Source organism: Camelina sativa, chromosome 5 (assembly GCF_030686135.1).
Source record: "Camelina sativa cultivar CO46 ecotype springtype chromosome 5, ASM3068613v1".
NCBI lineage: Eukaryota > Viridiplantae > Streptophyta > Magnoliopsida > Brassicales > Brassicaceae > Camelina > Camelina sativa.
In genome coordinates this window covers 8,949,440-8,967,478 of record NC_141884.1, presented here as the reverse complement: position 1 = coordinate 8,967,478, position 18,039 = coordinate 8,949,440, and the positions used below count along the sequence as shown (strand labels likewise).

Sequence of the window (18,039 nt, the reverse complement as noted above, 5' to 3'; positions counted from 1 at the left end):
ATTTATCCTTTATTTCCAATTTCTCCAAACAAATATTAGTTCGTGAAAACCAAATAATTTCATTTTTTAGAAAACATTCTACAAAATACAAATACAAACTTCAAACGCAAACGCAAACGCAAACGAAAAATTGTTCTTCTACTGTCGTCTGCCTTTTACGTACGGTACAATTAATGAGTGGGTTTTGTTTAAATGTATAAAATCATTATATTACCACGCAACACTAAAATGCAACAAAAAAATAAAATAAAAAAAACTGTGTCAAGCCGCCATAGTTCTACACAATTTCGTTGACACGATGAAATAAAAGAAACTTGTTGTTGATCAATATCAATAGTATATTTTACTTTGAAAATAAATTTTTTGTTGATCAATATCATATTAAGAAGAACAAACCAACTAACTGTATGAGTTAAGAAAACTAATAAAAACATAATTTGGCTGTAATTTGGCACAACTAGCATACTGTTTTTGTAAACAATCAGATAAACAAAATACAATTATGTCTTTTTCCATTAAAGTGTTTCAGTTTTTCTTCAGCTGTTTATCGAGTAGTAATTTGTTGCAAACTTGCGATGATAACAAAATCTTTAATAAAAGTCTCGATATCTCTCTTAAGACGTGAAATTAATACTATAGGAAGAAAATAGTAAATTAACAGTATCAATAATTTAGAAGGATACACCAAAACTGTATGCTAAAAAAGGAAAGAAACATAACAATATTGTCTCCCACTCCTTTATTATTATTTAAAGACAACTTTATGATGAAACATATGATTAAAATTTCTTATATATATATATATATATATTAATGGATTTAACAATTTCAAAAATAAATTATAGTTTTTGCACTTATAGTTTCTGTTATAGTGAGTTTATTTTTAAAATATGTATTTTCGCTATTTTAATGAACAAATTTGCTTATTGACTTCAAAATAAATTTATATAATAGATTAATATATTATTTCATTAAAAATAACAATTTAAATTTATAACTATATAATATATCTGTTATTATTTATATTATTATAATATCTTAATAACTGCTTATTGTATAAAAATATTTATTTATTAATACAAAACAAATTAAAGTATATAATTATACCAATTATTAATAATATAATATGAAATCCGCACCGCAAATAATTTATCACCAATCAAACATTATTTTGTACCGCTTATTTTGGAATAACCGCACTTGTCCCGCAAATATATTTGTCTCGCACGTACCGCAGTTGAACCGTACCGCACTAGTAAATTTTTTGTCCCGCATTTCCAAATCCGCGGTTACCATTCGGACCCTTAGTTTCAAATATGCGGAGTTTGATCCGAAGGGTTTATTAGACATTTTAATATTAGATTGTCAGTTCCGTACTATTATACATTTTAATATTAAATATTTGTAGATTAACAATTTCGGTTTAGAATGTTTGTTAGAAGTTAACAAAAGCCAAAAGGCATATCAAAATCAATCGCATATATATATATATATATATATGTGTGGTTATAGTATCACCGCCTAGACCCTAGACATAAAACCAGTAGTTGTCACTTGTTCAATATATATCATTTCTTCAGATCAGCGGATCTGCCCATACATGATACATGATATTTGAAAACCAGATAATACAGAAAATGAACATTTCTCTTTATATTTTTAACATTCTTCGATATATTTAAAAGATATAAATAGGCTACATGTAAACTAGTTAAAGGAAGCGACCGCTGGTACGACGACTGGTGTGAAGAAAGTGAGTTTCATTGATTTCAGCCACGGCTTCTCCAATACTATCGCCACGTAATATTCGCTGGTGTCGCTGCCATTAACCTTCAGCAGAAGCCGGGAATTCATACCAGGGACTAATTGTGACTCGCCCTTAACAACTTTCACCAACGTCAATCTCGATCTGGTCTCTTTGTCGTACTCGGAGACCGCGAATTCGCCAATCTTTACAACGTGAGGATCCTTAACGTCTTTGATGGGAGTCCAGCTGCCGAGCCCCACCGCCGCAATTACGTGAAGAGGGAGCAGGACGAGAGAGAGGATAAGAAGGAAGATTACCTTATTCATATTGTTGTGTAAGAAACTGTGAGAGCTTTTTTTTTTGCTAAATAACTGTGAGAGGCTGAGAGCTTTTGAGGAGCTTTTATAGTAGAGTGACTTCCAGATTTCTTGCAAGTTATTGAATTGAAACCTTGAATAACATAAGTGAAGCAAGTTATTAATTGAAACCTTGAATAACATTTATGGAAAATGTATTCAAAGATATTTATTTGAATAACAAACAGTTTTCTATCATAAATTTAAAAAATAGAAAACAATATTAATTAGTTCCTGAAAACCAAATAATTTCATTTTTTAGAAAATATTCTACAAATTACAAAATACAAATTTCAAACGCAAACGAAAGGTTATTCTTTCTACTATCGTCTACCTTTTACGTACGGTGCAAGTAATGCGTGAGTTTTGTTTAAATGTATAAAATCATTATATTACCACAACGCTAAAATGCAAAAAAAAAAAAAAAAAAAAAACTGCGTGAAGCGGCCATAAAATAATTGATAGGGCCTCATTAGTAATTGCAACACAATTTCGATTACACGATAAAACAAAAGGCAAAACTTTCTCTCTCTTATCTCTCTTGTATCTTTCAGAGAGAGAAATAAAACTTTCTTGTAATCTCCGTCTAAATCAGAGTTTTTTGTTTGTATTACTAGCTTCCGGTCTTGTTGCCGGTTTTATCTTTCCGACTTTGTTCGGATTTTATTTTGTTTTTCTCTTTTGGTTGCCTTTTGCAGGTTGAAACAAATACTTCCAACTATGGGAAGTTGTGAATTCCGGGAGTCATTAGATGAATCATTGTTCACCAAGTGCTTGATTCTTCTCTCAAGTGATGGTAATTCTTCGCTCTATGCCAAAAGGGCTTTTATAATAGAGCATAGGTTCTCCTTGGTGGATTGATCAAGAAGATGCGGTTTGATTGGGACGGGATACGAAGAATTGGAGTCTCCATCGTGTTCTGATGATTCTCTGATGAATATTCCGAGCTAATCTACTGAGATTAGAAATTCTAGTGACCAAGTTTAAGACAAATCAATCTCTTCCGGTGATATTTGGCAAAAGGCGATGTGGTACAATCCTTGTTCACCAAAGGCTAATGGGAAGCTGATCCGCTGGCCGACGAAGGAAGTTTCCGGTGAAGATAAGTCGGTGATGGCGCTGCAACGAAACCTTCTTCTTCTCTCTCAACTTCCCACGTTGCATAACACGTGTCTTCAAGTTGTTTTCCTTATCTTCAAATGTTTGCAATTAATGGGCTTTTTGTGGCCTTCCTTGTACCAAAAATATTCCCATTTGGGCTTAATAAAATATTTAGCCGAAAAAAAAAAAAAAAAACGAAACTTGTTGATGATCACTGCTCACCACGTCAATTATATTTATATCGTATTACGAGAACAAACCAACTAATTGTATGAGTTAAGAAACTAATAAAAACATAATTTGGCTGTAATTGGCACAACTAGCATACTGTTTTTGTAAACAATCAGATAAACAAAATACAATTATATGTCTTTTCCCGTTAAAGTGTTTCAGTTTTTCTTCAGCTATTTATCGAGTAGTAATTTGTTGCAAACTTGCGATGATAAACAAAATCTTTAATAAAAGTTTCGATATCTCTCTTAAGACGTGAAACTAATACTATAGGAAGAAAATAGTAAAATAACAGTATCAATAATTTAGAAGGATATACACCAAAACTGTATGCTAAAAAAGGAAAGAAACATAACAATATTGTCTCTCACTCCTTTATTATTTAAAGCTTCATAATCCTTCATGTGTTCCTCACACAACAACAAAAATCCAATCTTTTAATATATAAATTCGAGCCCTTTTTTCTTAATTCAAAAAAAAAAAAAGAAGATATGGGTATGTCTAAAAAATTAACGAAGGCTATAATTATGTATGTGACTCTTATTATGGTGTTCTTCACGTTTGCAACACTCAAGACCAATGCACAGGAAATAATAATAAGCTATGACGCTCTCGGTCAAGATCATGCATGGGGATGTAGTCCAAAGTATCCTAATTTACCAGCTTGTCAGAAACAAAGGGTCAATCCCTAGGTTATCCGAAGTGTTTATACTTTAATATCTCTTTCTGTTTCGTTGTTTTACGCCCTGAGTCTTTTCATTAAAATTTATGGTGGTGTTAATGTGAAGTCAAAGTTACCGGATAAGTGGCTTTTAGTATATGTGTCATATGTACATGTTTTATTATTAATATAAAGTAATTTAAAAGTATCACCAAGTACAACGTGTAATGCTCTATTTGATAAACGACCAAGAAAATTATTTCTAATGTTCTTTGATCGAATTCGCTTTAATCAGTTCAAGCACGTTTATGTTGGACGAAAAATAAAATACTTATATTTCGTAATGTTCTTCAGTTAATTCCATTCACATATCTGAATTGCTTACTGTAAAATTAAATTGACGAAAAACCAAAAAGTGAAGTCATAGTTAATCAATAATTGCAATATATATAGATCCATGCATCAACTTATAAAATATAAACTTAAAACTTAAGATTGGACTAATCATCCCTTTGCGTACATGCACTCCATTCTCGTGCAACTTTCACGTAAGCATTCCGGTCTTCCCGGTACAGTCTCGCGGCATGATTGCTAACCAAAAACGGTTCAACTCGGGTTCGATAAAATCCAACATATAGAAAGCAGTACCACATTGATGGTCAACGCCGATGAACATCGTGATCTCAATTAGTCAATAAAAATTTATCCTTTTTTCGCTTATATTAGCTAGGATGAAAAATGACACAATTAATAAAATAAATAAAGTAAACCGGAAAACCAAACATTACCTTACTTAAACCGGTAATCTAATATTTTGTTACCTTGGTCTTGAATGTGATTTTAGGTGGTTCAAAAGGATATTGGGTTGGGATGAGAACAAGGAGGGCAACCCGCAGGGCTAGCCTCCCACCAGAATATATTTTCCGGCGAAGGTAACCAAGATCTTACGTGGGCCTTCAGGATTTGATCTATATGTAATCTGGTAAAGAATTTACGAGCTTTTAAGTCTCGGAAACAAATCATTTTTCATATTTTTTTTCTCCTCTATATGTAATCTGTGTTTGAGAGATAGAGAGAAATGGGGAGAGACTATGTTTTGCGCTAGATTATTGTACTTTTCCTCTGTTAGTAACTTCTCATATTTTCTTTCTTTTATTTACTTTTACGACAGAAACTACATATGTAAATATAGTGCTTTGTCGAATCATTTACAAGAACTTTAAAGAGTTTTAAGAACACAATGATGTATACGTTGAATGTTATGATTTACATATATGCATGGTGGAATCTAGCTAGAAGAAAATTCGGGAAGATTTTATTTTTGACGTCAAAATTTCATAAAAATAAATAAACATTCATTTTTTATTGGTTAAGAAATAAAGGAGTCAAGAATTTCTTCTTACTAGCTATTTCAATTCTTTGCTTCTTGTTATAATTTGTTTTGTTTGGCTTTTAAGTGGTTTGATTTTGTAAATATTTACCACTTAGTTTAAACTAGCTACCTACTAGTATTAAGCCCGTACTGTGTAGAAGACAAAACTTTGATCAAATATAAACCAACTAATTCTGTTCTTTACCACTTAAAAGTGGATCTTTAGCACCACATAGTGTATATTAACAAAATGAAAAAAAAAAAAAAAAAAATAGAAGATGTAGTGACCTACAATGGGATTAGATTCATGGATAAACTCACAAATATTATTATAAATAACAATTGAATACTCGAATATTACTTGTGTACTCCACGTAACTTAGAAAGAAGTAAACCAACGGATTACAATAGATGAAATGACGATGGTTTACAACAAAGGATAATACTGAATTAATGTAAACAATGCATAGAAATGTCAGACTTCTGGTTAACTTTACATTGCCGCAACAAACACGTAACTCATGTCCGAACTCTTTTCTCCTTATTATTCCTGTGGCCAATAAACTTGACAATAACACAAAGAAAGACACACAGTCTTACAGAACTGTAAAATACATATTGAATCATTGATAAATATTGAGAACATGTTTTTTTTTTTTGAAATAGTAGAATCCTAAAGTCTTTTCATTTCTGGGTTTTATTGCAAGTAAAGTCTTACAAAGAGCTTTGGCGACTAAAGACTCTTAAGCAAAAATTACAGGTTTATCTCGTCAATCATATGAGTTATTTTTTATTTTTTTCTACCTTGTCAAAATTTGAGGAGAAAAAGAAAATTCCAACCAAAACTTTTAGAAGGCAAAATGTGGATGTGAGATTTGCAAAAGACAATACAAATAATGAAAGATCGGAATGGTAATAGCGTTTAAGAAATAAAAGTTCCATACTATTTGGCATTTTTATATAAAATATTTGTAGACTAGGAGTTTCGGTTTAGAATGTTTGTTAGAAGTTAACAAAAGGGCATATCAAATTAATCGCATATATTATGTATGGTTATAGTATCACGGCCCATAGATAAAACCAGTAGATATCGAGACTTGTTCAAATATCATTTCTTCAGATCTGCCCTTACATGAAATTTGAACATAATACAGAAATGAACATTTCCTCTGTTTATTTTTAACTTCTTTGATATATTTAAAAAATATGTAGGTTACATGTAAACTCGTCAAAGGAAACAACCAATAATTCATAATGACTAGCTTGAAGGAAGTGAGATTCATTGATTTCAGCCACGGCTTCTCCAATACTACCGCCACGTAGTTTTTGCACTGGCCGCGTCCTCAATATTAGCGGCCACTAGAAGCCGGTAATTTACACCAGAGACTATACCTATGACTTACCGCGAACAACTTTCATGAACTTCAGTCCCGATTTGGTTTGCTTGTCGTACATAGAGACCGCGACTTTGCCTATATGTACGATGTGTGGATCCTTAACGTCTTTGATGGGAGTCCAGCTGACGAGCGCCACCACCACAATTACGTGAAGAGGAAGGAGGACGAGAGAGGATAAAAAGGAAGATTATCTTGTTCATATTGTTGTGTAATTAAGAAACTGTTAGAGCTTTTTGTTGCTAGATAACGGTGGAGTGCTGAGGGCTTTTAAAGTAGTGTGACTTCCAGATTTATTTATTGAATTCTCTCTAATATACGTAAGTGAGACAAGTTATTAATTGAAACATGGAATAACATTTATTGAAAAGTATTCAAAGATATATATTTAAATACATTTAGGAGAAAGATTTTAATCACATTTTCTAAAATTGAAAACTTATTCGTTAAGAAACGAATATTTTCATTTTTTTCTGATAAAATATTACACAGTATAAATTATAACCACAAACTTCTGCAAATTTACGGAAGAAATCAAACTCCTCTAAAACTAAAAGTACCGTATTTGAATAACAAATAGTTTCTATCACAATTTAAAAAAATAGAAACCATATTAGTTGGTGACAAACAAATAATTTCATTTTTTTGGAAAATATTCTACAAATTAAATTAATAGTACAAACTTCAAAGTTCAAACGCACTTCGTAATACCATATTCTTCTACTGTCGTCTGCCATTTACGTACGGTACAATTAACGAGTGAGTTTTGTTAAATCTTTAGCTTGTAGTTGTTGATTCCACGTCAATTGTATTCATATCATATTACGAAGAACAAACCAACTAATTAATTGTACGAGTTAAGAAAACCAATCAAAACATAATTTAGCTTGTAGTTGGCACAGCTAGCATACTGTTTTTGTATGGGATAAGCAAACTATAATTCTGTTTTTTTTTCGTTAATTCTTCATCAGTTTATCGAGTAGCTAGTTTGTTGCAAACTTGCGATGATAACAAAACCTTTAATCTTTTTTTTATAAAAGGGAAGTACAAAACATAGTTTTTGTAGATTTTATAATTTTAATAAATGTTTATAAATGATTACAAATAGGTTATAGATAGGTTATAGATTAATTCATATATTAATATTAAGCGGTTACACTTAAATATTAGGGATATTCCAAATTGATAATTGATATATTAATGGTAACAAATAAAATCATGGATATTCCAAACTGTATTTTCAGAAGATTTTAATCATATATCACGTTGTTTTCAAAGATCTTTAAACACAATATTACAAATTTATTTTCCACAAATTTTATCGATAGACCACAACGTTAACCAAAGATAGATTACGGAATTGATAGATTGATTGGTTAAAAGTTAAATAGTGAGTTACAAACTTACAAGATACATTACGAAAATAAAACTTAACCAGTGTTATAACACGGGTACTTATCTAGAATCATTAACAATATAAAACTTACAAAATATATGTTTTTTTTTAAGCCTTCATATTTAGCAAATGATTTTATTGCATAATGTTTTATCCAAAAAATTTTTTTAAAAATAATCACATAAATTATATGTTATATAAAAATTATAATATTAATAAAATAAATTTCAACTCGTGCTCTAGCACAGGTCTTAATCTAATAAAACTTTTAAGACGTGAAACTAAATTTTTAATAACTTAAGGAAGAAAATAGTAAGATAAGGATATCAATATTTTAGAAGGATACACCAAATCTGTATGCTAAAAAAAGGAAAGAAACATAACAATATTGTCTCCCATCTCCTTTATTATTTAAAGCTTCATAGTCCTTCATGTGTTCCTCACACAACAACAAAAATCCAATCTAATATATAAATTCGAGTCCTTTTAAAAAAACAAAGAAATGGGTATGTCTATGAAATTAATGAAGGCTATAATTATGTATGTGGCTCTTGTTATGGTGTTTTTCACATTTGCAACACTCAAGACCAATGCACAAGAAGTTATAATAAGCTATGATGCTCTCGGTCAAGATCATGCATGGGGATGTAGTCCAAAGTATCCTAATTTACCAGCTTGTCAGAAAGAAAAGGTCAATCCTTAGGTCTTATAGGAAGATAGATGGGGTGTTCTTAGGTATTTTAAAAATGAAAATAATTGAATAGTGGACTTAAGATCAGGCTCATTGATCTTATTCTAGAACTGTTTTTGGGCCTGATCTTGTGTGACGTGTCTATCTCGGATTGGAAAGAATTAATTAAATAAAATGTTTGTCTTGTTTAATTAATTAAGTAATATGTTTGTTTTTTAAAAAAAAAAAATTATTTACAATGTTTTTTTTTGTTTCATAAAAATATGGCATTGTATTTTGAATTTTAGTAAAAGTTTTATAAGTTTGCAATTAAAATGTTATTTTATAAAATTTTATAATTGTAATATGTTTAAGAATATTAATAAACATTATATTATTAAATAGTATTAAACATTCTTAAATTATTTATTAAATATTAATCTATGTATTTATTAAACATTTTTAAATTTCTATAAGATTATTATATTATTAAATCTTAAGATCTTACACATGTTCTCCCAATAACTAACTTCTTAACAAAAGTTCTTAACTACTGATCTTACATTATTTTTACAATATTTATACTCTAAGAACACCCTAAACTGATCTCCCTATAAACATGCCCTTAGTTATAATAAGCTATGATGCTCTCGGTCAAGATCATGTATTATGTGTCGCTATAAAAAATAGGCGATAGTTAAAATTGCCCCTGCGACTTGTTTTAACAGAAGCGGCAACTCATTTCAAGGATTTAAACTCTAACAACCTTTATTTTCTTAGTCGCAGGATATGGTTGCTGCGGCAACTTAACGAACAGGCTCATTATCATTACAGTTAAAATAAAACTATATAAAGAATGAAGAAATCATAAGTGTCATACTATTTTAGAGTATTAAATATTTTTATATAAAATATTTGTAGATTGGGAATTTCGGTTTAGAATGTTTGATAGAAATTAACAAAAGGCATATCAAATCAAATCGCATATATATATATATATATATGTGTGGTTATAGAATCACCGCCCATAGATAAAACCATTAGATGTCAAGACTTGTTCAATATCATATCCTCAGATCTGCCCATACATTAAATTTGAAAATCAGATAATACAGAAATGAACATCTTCTCTGTTTATAATAATTAACTGTTTTGATATATTTAAAAGATATAAATATATCAAAACACTAATTAATAATGATTGGCTTGAAGGAAGTGAGATTCATTGATTTCAGCGACGGCTTCTCCAATACCACTGCCACAAATTGTTTGGTCAATTTGCTGCCATTAGCCTCCAGCAGAAGCCGGTAATTCACACCAGAGACTACCTGTGACTCGCCCTGAACAACTTTCACAAACGTCAATCTCGATCTGGTCAGTTTGTCGAACTCGGAGACCGCGAATTGGCCTATCTCTACAATGTGAGGATCCTTAACATCTTTGATGGGAGTCCAGCTGCCGAGCCCCACCACCACAATTACGTGAAGAGGGAGGAGGACGAGAGAGAGGAGAAAAAGGAAGATTATCTTATTCATATTGTTGTGTAAGAAACTGTGAGAGCTTTTTTTTATGCTAAATAAACTGTGAGAGGCTGAGAGCTTTTGAGGGGCTTTTATAGTAGACTGACTTCCAGATTTCTTGCAAGTTATTGAATTGAAACCTTGAATAACATAAGTGAGGCAAGTTATTTAATTGAAACCTTGAATAACATTTATGGAAAATGTATTCAAAGATATTTATTTAAAAATTTAAAAACAAATTTAAAAAATAGAAAACAATATTAATTCGTGAAAACCAGATAATTTCATTTTTTTAAAAATATTCTACAAATTTACAAAATACAAACTTCAAACGCAAACACAAACGAAAGGTTATTCTTTTACTGTCGTTTGCCTTTTACCTACGGTACAATTAATGAGTGGGTTTTGTTTAAATGTATAAAATCATTATATTATCACGCAACACTAAAATGAAAAAAAGAAAAAAAAAAAAAAAAAACTGTGTCAAGCCGCCATAGTTCTACACAATTTCGTTGACACGATGAAATAAAAGAATCTTGTTGTTGATCAATATCAATAGTATATTTTACTTTGAAAATAAACTTTTTGTTGATCAATATCATATTACGAATAACAAACCAACTAACTGTATGAGTTAAGAAACTAATAAAAGCATAATTTGGCTGTAATTTGGCACAACTAGCATACTGTTTTTGTAAACAATCAGATAAACAAAATACAATTATGTCTTTTTCTTTTTCCGTTAAAGTGTTTCAGTTTTTCTTCAGCTGTTTATCGAGTAGTAATTTGTTGCAAACTTGCGATGATAACAAAATCTTTAATAAAAGTTTCGATATCTCTCTTAAGACGTGAAACTAATACTATAGGAAGAAAATAGTAAAATAACAGTATCAATAATTTAGAAGGATACACCAAAACTGTATGCTAAAAAAAGGAAAGAAACATAACAATATTGTCTCCCACTCCTTTATTATTATTATTTTTTTACCTTCAAAAACTCCATATTTTATTGAGCCAGTTTAAAACAAGGTTAGCCTCATGAACTAACCAACCCGGAACCTGCGGGCTTACATGAGAAAATACAAGACCACGTACTCGAACCGCCTTTGCAAGGCTTCATAATCCTTCATGTGTTCTGAAAGAAATTGAAGGATAATGTTTTATTTCCTTTCAACTTGACTTGAGATTACAGCTTTTGCACTTATTTATAGGATACAAAGAGGTTTAACCTAGTGTCTCCTTATTTGGTGAGCTGTCTCATTTGTCTCTTTCAAGCATGGTCATCGCATGTTTGCAGAGCATTAAATCGATTGCTGATCTTCGTACTATCATCAGATAAAGCTGTTTCTGCAGGTCCTCTGTTTTTGTCTCTTACTGCAGAAGACCGTTGCTTTGATGTGGGCTTGGACATCAATTGCTTTGAGTTGGGCTTGAAACCTTTTTGCAAAGTGATGCCGTTTTGAGCTGTGTTGTTGACACTCCCCCGCAAACTTGGAGTCGGTGGAACAACGACGCCAATTTTGAGTCTCAGCCATTCGAATGGCTGTTTGGCAAGAGATTTCGTAAAAATGTCAGCTAATTGATAATGTGCTGGAATATGATAGACGATGAGCTCTCGAAAGGCGACTAGTTCTCTCACATAGTGATAGTGAGTTCGAAAGTGTTTGGTTCGAGCATGATAAGCGGGATTTGCTGTTAAGTAGACAGCGGAGAGATTGTCACAGAATAATTCCGGCGTCGGAGGCTTTGGAAGGCCTAAATCTTGGAGAAGATTAACAAGCCATGTGATCTCAGAAGCTGCATCAGACATGGCTCTGTATTCTGCTTCTGTGGAACTCTTAGAAACTGTCGGTTGCTTCCTTGAGGACCATGAGATTAGATTATTACCAAGAAATGTACAGAAGCCACCTGTTGATCGACTTGTGTTTTGGCATCCAGCATAATCACTGTCGCTGAAGACTCTGATTTTGGAGTCTGTGTTTCTGTTGAAGGAAATACCCAGGGTAGTGGTGCCTTTGATGTACCTGAGAATTCTCTTGAGGAGATGATAGTCAGAAACCGTCGGCTGATGCATTTTCTGGCAAACAAAGTTCACGGCGAACTGTATGTCAGGCCTGGTCAGTGTGAGATATTGCAGCTTGCCTGCTAGACTCCTAAAGTACTTTGGATCATCGAAGAGTTCAGATTGATGTGGTACTCTATCCAACTGAAGTGGAAGAGGAGTAGAGACTGGTGAGCAGTTAGCCATTGCTGCACTCACAAGGAGATCTTCAGCGTATTTTTGTTGAGACAGAAATAAACCATCTTGATGAAATTGTGCCTGAATCCCAAGAAAGTAATGTAGTGTGCCAAGGTCTTTCATCATAAATTGTGTGTTTAGTGCATCAAGAAGAATATTCAGAATAGTGGAATTGTTGCCTGTGATGATCATGTCATCTACATAGAGAAGAAGCATTATGACATCCCCGTTCTTGTCATAAACAAAGAGAGATGGATCTCTGATGCTGCAGTCGAATCCAAAGCTCAGAAGAAAGTTACTGAATTTGTTAAACCAGGCTCTTGGAGCCTGTTTTAAACCATAGAGAGATTTGCGCAATAAGCAAACATGATCAGGATGATCCTTATCAACAAAGCCGGCAGGTTGCTTCATATACACAGTTTCAGTCAGATCACCATGAAGGAACGCATTGCTTACATCCATCTGTTTGAATTCCCAATTCATGACTGTTGCGTGATGAAGCACCGCTCGTACAGTAGCTGTTCGGACTACAGGGCTATATGTTTCAAGGTAGTCGATTCCTTCCTCTTGTTTAAAACCTTGAGCTACTAATCTGGCTCTATATTTGTCTAAAGAGCCATCAGCATGAAGTTTAACTCTGAAAACCCATTTTGATCCTAAGATGTGCATGTCATGTTGAGGTGGAACAAGATCCCAAGCGTGAGTGACTTTACAGTTAGTCATCTCTTCAGTCATGGCTTCAGTCCACCGGTCATTTTTTAAAGCTTCAGTAACTGTTGTAGGCATAGGATGAGATACTTTGTGAGAGAGCAGAGCATATTTTCTGTTTGGTTTTGTAATACCTGCTTTCAGCCGTGTAGTCATAGGATGTGAGGATAATGTAGAGGGGTCTGAATTCTCTGCACCAGGTGATGATGATGAAGCGTTGTTGCCTATAGGATCAAGATCGCAGCTTGCCGTACACTCAGAACACTCCTCATCATCAGATGATGCTGGTTCTTGAGAGGATTCAGATGGATCAGATTGTAAGTGAGTATTGCTTTGATTTGGTGTCACCGTTGTAGAGGTAGACACTTGTTGTTGAATTTGTTCACTTCTATTTGCTGTAGAGTTTGGATTTTGAGCTTGAGGCATGGTTGATTCTCTGTTTTGTTCTTGAGAGGAAACTGTGACCTGTGCTTTGTTTGATGTGATAGGAGATGCGCACAACCAAGCATCAATTAGTGGTGTAGCAGGAGGTGATTGATCATCGACATATGTGTCTGAACAGGGAAAGGATTCTTCGTCAAAAACAACATGCCGACTGATGTACACTCGACCTGTAGGTGGGTAGAAGCATCTATATCCCTTGTATTTTTCTGTATAGCCAAGAAAGACACATTTCAGAGATTTAGGATCAAACTTGTTGCGAGCATAAGCTCTGAGAGTGGGAAAGCAAGCACATCCAAAAGTTCTCAATGCAGAGTAATTTGGAACTTTAGCAAAAAGAACTTCATAGGGACTTTTGTGGCTTGGAAGAGCTGTTGTTGGCAGAAGATTACTTAGGAAGTTTGCAGTGAAGAATGATTCAACCCAAAATCTTTGTGGAACTTTGCTTTGAAATAGAAGAGTTAGACCATTCTCTGTAATTTGTCTATGCTTTCTCTCTGCTAAACCATTCTGTTCAGGTGTGTGAGGACATGAAATATATTGTTGTATTCCAGACATTTGCAGGTGCTGTAAGAACTGTTGGCTTATAAATTCTCCCCCTCCATCACACTGAAATATCCCAATCTTTGCTTGAAGAAGGTTTTCGACAAAACTTTGAAACTTGATGAATATGGAATAGAAATCAGACTTTCTTATTAAGGGATAAAACCAACAGAATCTTGAGTAATGATCTATGAAGATTACATAGAATCGAAAACCTTGAACTGAAGGCACAGGAGCAGGACCCCAGAGATCACAATGTATCCTCTCTAAGGGTCTAGTTGAACTAAAAACAGAAGGAGAAAATGGCAATTTGGTACTCTTCCCAAGTCGACATGATTCACACACCTTGTGGGTACTCTTTGTTATTTGAATTGCCTTATTAGAAGATAGGAGCTGGAGAACTTTGGGATTTGGATGTCCTAAACGTCGGTGCCAAACTTCATCACTAGGGGAGATTTGTCTGGTAGAGTAGTGCATCTGAAACTTATGATTCTCCAGCAGATAAAGCCCTTCACTTGTTCCTCCCATTGTCAGGATTTTTTGAGTTGCTTTGTCCTTTATAACAACAGCATCATCATCAAAAGTGAAGGAACATGGATAGTCTTTGGTTAACTTTGATACAGATAATAAAGATTTGGCAATATCTGGGCACACTAAAACATCCTTCAAAGGAAGATTACCTGATGTAGAAGGAAGACTAGCAGAACCAATGTGAGTTATAGGCAGAAAGTTACCATCACTAGCCATCACTGTGTCTGAACCATAGTAAGGTTGTGATTGTTGCAGACGCTTAGTGGAGTTTGTAATGTGAGCCGTTGCAGCTGTATCCGGATGCCAACCTATCTCATCAGTTACGTCAGTGATGTGTAATGCAGCGAGAGCAGAAGCGACAGCTCCTTGTTGTTCATAGTTGTCATCGTATATGTGCCAACAGTCAGGAGCTTGGTGACCTTTCTTTCCACAGATCTGACAGGTGGGTTTCTCTGTAACAGATGAACATGAGCTTCCGGAGCTGAACTGTTGATGAAATCCACGTCCTCGAGTGGAGAAGCTACCTCGTCCTCGATTTTGTCCTCCTCTGCCACGAAACTGGCCACGACCTCTGTTTGTGGTGTAGAAAGCCAAGTGAGGTGAGACTTCTGAAGGTGTGACATAGCTTTGAAGCCTGTCATCATAGCCTCGGAGACGATGCAAAATGTCTTCGTAAGGTGGTTCAGGAACTGCATCCAAGGAAGACTCAAGCGAGGTTATCAGAGGCTCATATTCACGAGTAAGACCGTGAATCGTGACAAAAACCTTCATCTTTTCTGTAACAGGGCTTCCAACAGAGGAAAGTTGATCAAAGACATTCTTGAGATCTCGCAGATACTCATCCATGGTTTTCCCTTCTTTTGAAATGCCATGGAGACGCCTCTGAAGTTGCAGAACCTGAGATGACGAAGTGCGGTTGTAATGGCTGGCAAGGTTGGTCCACACATCGTGAGAAGTTGTGGATCCGACCACCACACTAAGGATATCTTCAGACAACGAACCAAGGAGCCATGCCATAACAACTTGATCTGAGCGACGCCAAGCTTCATAATCTGGGTTTGGAGCTGTGACGCTTTGTTCTTCGTTGTTACGAGTGATGACGGTGGTCGCCGGTGCTGTAGCAGTCCCCGTGACAAAACCCAGAAGCCCTTGACCGGAGAGAAAGGACTCGAACTGGGATTTCCACAGAATGTAGTTGCGTTCTGTAAGTTTAACAGTGACACAATTTGAAATGTTTAGAGTAGGATAAGAGTAGAGCTCCATGGCTCTGATACCATGAAAGAAATTGAAGGATAATGTTTTATTTCCTTTCAACTTGACTTGAAATTACAGCTTTTGCACTTATTTATAGGATACAAAGAGGTTTAACCTAGTGTCTCCTTATTTGGTGAGCTGTCTCATTTGTCTCTTTCAAGCATGGTCATCGCATGTTTGCAGAGCATTAAATCGATTGCTGATCTTCGTACTATCATCAAATAAAGCTGTTTCTGCAGATCCTCTGTTTTTGTCTTTTACTGCAGAAGACCGTTGCTTTGATGTGGGCTTGGACATCAATTGCTTTGAGTTGGGCTTGAAGCCTTTTTGCAAAGTGATGCCGTTTTGAGCTGTGTTGTTGACATGTTCCTCACACAACAACAAAAATCCAATCTTTTAATATATAAATTCGAGCCCTTTTTTCTTAATTCAAAAGAAAAAAAAAAAGAAGATATGGGTATGTCTAAAAAATTAACGAAGGCTATAATTATGTATGTGACTCTTATTATGGTGTTCTTCACGTTTGCAACACTCAAGACCAATGCACAGGAAATAATAATAAGCTATGACGCTCTCGGTCAAGATCATGCATGGGGATGTAGTCCAAAGTATCCTAATTTACCAGCTTGTCAGAAACAAAGGGTCAATCCCTAGTTTCAAACAATGGAGTTTGATCCGAAGTGTGTTTGTATTTTTATGGTGTTAATGTGTTGAGTGATCATTAATATGTATATGTATGTGTCATATATACATAATATTTTATTAAAAAACATAATTAGTATCACCAAGTAGAAACACGTTTATGCTGGACGAAAAAGAAACACTCATATTTCTATTTTCTTCAGTTAGTCGCATCAATTGAATTGCTTACTCTATATAAAAAGCAATATTTTTCAACAAGGTTTAGCAGCTCTTTACGTCCTTGAATACAAAATACATATATTAGTAATCCAGTTTCTTGGTATCACACGAGAAACCAAAAACAGTAGTCATTTATATGGATCCATCAACTAATAAAATATATGAATTAACTTAAGATCAAACTAATCCTCCCTTTGCGTACTTCACAGTCCATTCTCGTGCAACTTTCACGTAAGCATTCCGGTCTTTCCAGTACAGTCTCGCGGCATGATTGCTAACCAAAAACGGTTCAACCGGGTTCGATAAAATCGAACATATAGAAAGCAGTACCACATTGATGGTCAACGCTGATGACCACCCTGATCTCAGTATATCCACAAAGATTTCTCCTCTTTGGCTTATATTAGGATGAAAAATCTGGACGCAGTAAAAAAAAAAAAAAAAAAAAAAAAATACACGAAATTTTAAACCGGAAACCAAACATTACCTAACTATTACTTAAACCGGTTATCTAATTTTTGGTTACCTTGGTCTTGAATGTGATTTTGGGTGGTTCAAAAGGATATTGTGTTGGGATGTGAACGGAGAGGGCGAACACTCCTTTTTCATAAGGACACCCCGCCGGGCCGATAATGGTAGCTTCCCACTGGAAAACATTTTCCGGCGAAGGTAACCAAGAGCTTACGTGGGCCTTTAGGATGTGATCTTCTTCTTGAAATTCGTTCCACAATCTTTTCTTCGATAGTTTTGAGACGGTGGCCGGAGATACTTTACCGGAGTTCCTGGAGGTAAAGAATCTACCAAACTTTAAGTCTCGGAAACAAATCATTTTCTTATCTTCTGTGTTTGAGAGAATCGGATCAGAGAGAGACTATGTTTTGCTAGATTATAGTAATATTCCTCTCTTTGTTACTTGAGCTGATATTTATATATATTTTTCTTGAGTATTTCTTTTATTTACTTATACGACAGAAATTTACAAACGTATAATACTGTATATAGTGCTTTGTCGAA

General features: G+C 34.1%; 4 protein-coding genes and 3 pseudogenes across 6 annotated transcripts; 3 read left to right on the top strand and 4 right to left on the bottom strand.

Annotated features, from left to right (window-relative positions):
* Positions 1–1,547: 1,547 nt before the first annotated feature.
* Positions 1,548–2,187, bottom strand: LOC104789050 (cysteine proteinase inhibitor 5 pseudogene; annotated as a pseudogene). Its single transcript, XR_015556508.1, has one exon. The product of XR_015556508.1 is annotated as a cysteine proteinase inhibitor 5 pseudogene (transcript).
* A 1,739-nt stretch (positions 2,188–3,926) lies between these two features.
* On the top strand, positions 3,927–4,198 carry LOC109133047 (uncharacterized). The gene has a single exon (XM_019245577.2). The coding sequence runs from the start codon at positions 3,927–3,929 to the stop codon at positions 4,125–4,127; it is 201 nt and encodes a 66-aa protein (XP_019101122.1). The 3' UTR covers positions 4,128–4,198.
* A 2,331-nt stretch (positions 4,199–6,529) lies between these two features.
* LOC147943428 (cysteine proteinase inhibitor 5 pseudogene) lies at positions 6,530–7,065 on the bottom strand (annotated as a pseudogene).
* Positions 7,066–8,760: 1,695 nt separating this feature from the next.
* LOC109133049 (uncharacterized) lies at positions 8,761–8,964 on the top strand. Its single transcript, XM_019245579.2, has one exon. It carries the CDS (start codon positions 8,761–8,763, stop codon positions 8,959–8,961), a length of 201 nt encoding a protein of 66 aa, XP_019101124.1. The 3' UTR covers positions 8,962–8,964.
* Positions 8,965–9,968: 1,004 nt separating this feature from the next.
* On the bottom strand, positions 9,969–10,585 carry LOC104789049 (cysteine proteinase inhibitor 5 pseudogene; annotated as a pseudogene). Its single transcript, XR_015556516.1, has one exon. The product of XR_015556516.1 is annotated as a cysteine proteinase inhibitor 5 pseudogene (transcript).
* Positions 10,586–16,617: 6,032 nt separating this feature from the next.
* LOC109133048 (uncharacterized) lies at positions 16,618–16,818 on the top strand. Its single transcript, XM_019245578.1, has one exon. The coding sequence runs from the start codon at positions 16,618–16,620 to the stop codon at positions 16,816–16,818; it is 201 nt and encodes a 66-aa protein (XP_019101123.1).
* Positions 16,819–16,963: 145 nt separating this feature from the next.
* On the bottom strand, positions 16,964–18,004 carry LOC104786301 (uncharacterized). The gene is made up of 2 exons (XM_010511665.3): positions 17,552–18,004; positions 16,964–17,442 (listed from the first exon to the last, which is right to left on the bottom strand). The coding sequence occupies exons 1-2, from the start codon at positions 17,852–17,854 to the stop codon at positions 17,203–17,205; spliced, it is 543 nt and encodes a 180-aa protein (XP_010509967.1). The 5' UTR covers positions 17,855–18,004; the 3' UTR covers positions 16,964–17,202.
* Positions 18,005–18,039: the final 35 nt, after the last annotated feature.

Coding starts and splice junctions, on each gene's coding strand:
- LOC109133047 (XM_019245577.2), top strand. CDS start 3,927: ATGGGTATGTCTAAAAAATTAACGAAGGCTATAATTATGTATGTGACT.
- LOC109133049 (XM_019245579.2), top strand. CDS start 8,761: ATGGGTATGTCTATGAAATTAATGAAGGCTATAATTATGTATGTGGCT.
- LOC104786301 (XM_010511665.3), bottom strand. CDS start 17,854: ATGATTTGTTTCCGAGACTTAAAGTTTGGTAGATTCTTTACCTCCAGG. Junction 17,443..17,551: donor AAATCACATTCAAGACCAAG/GTAACCAAAAAT, acceptor TACTGCGTCCAG/ATTTTTCATCCTAATATAAG.
- LOC109133048 (XM_019245578.1), top strand. CDS start 16,618: ATGGGTATGTCTAAAAAATTAACGAAGGCTATAATTATGTATGTGACT.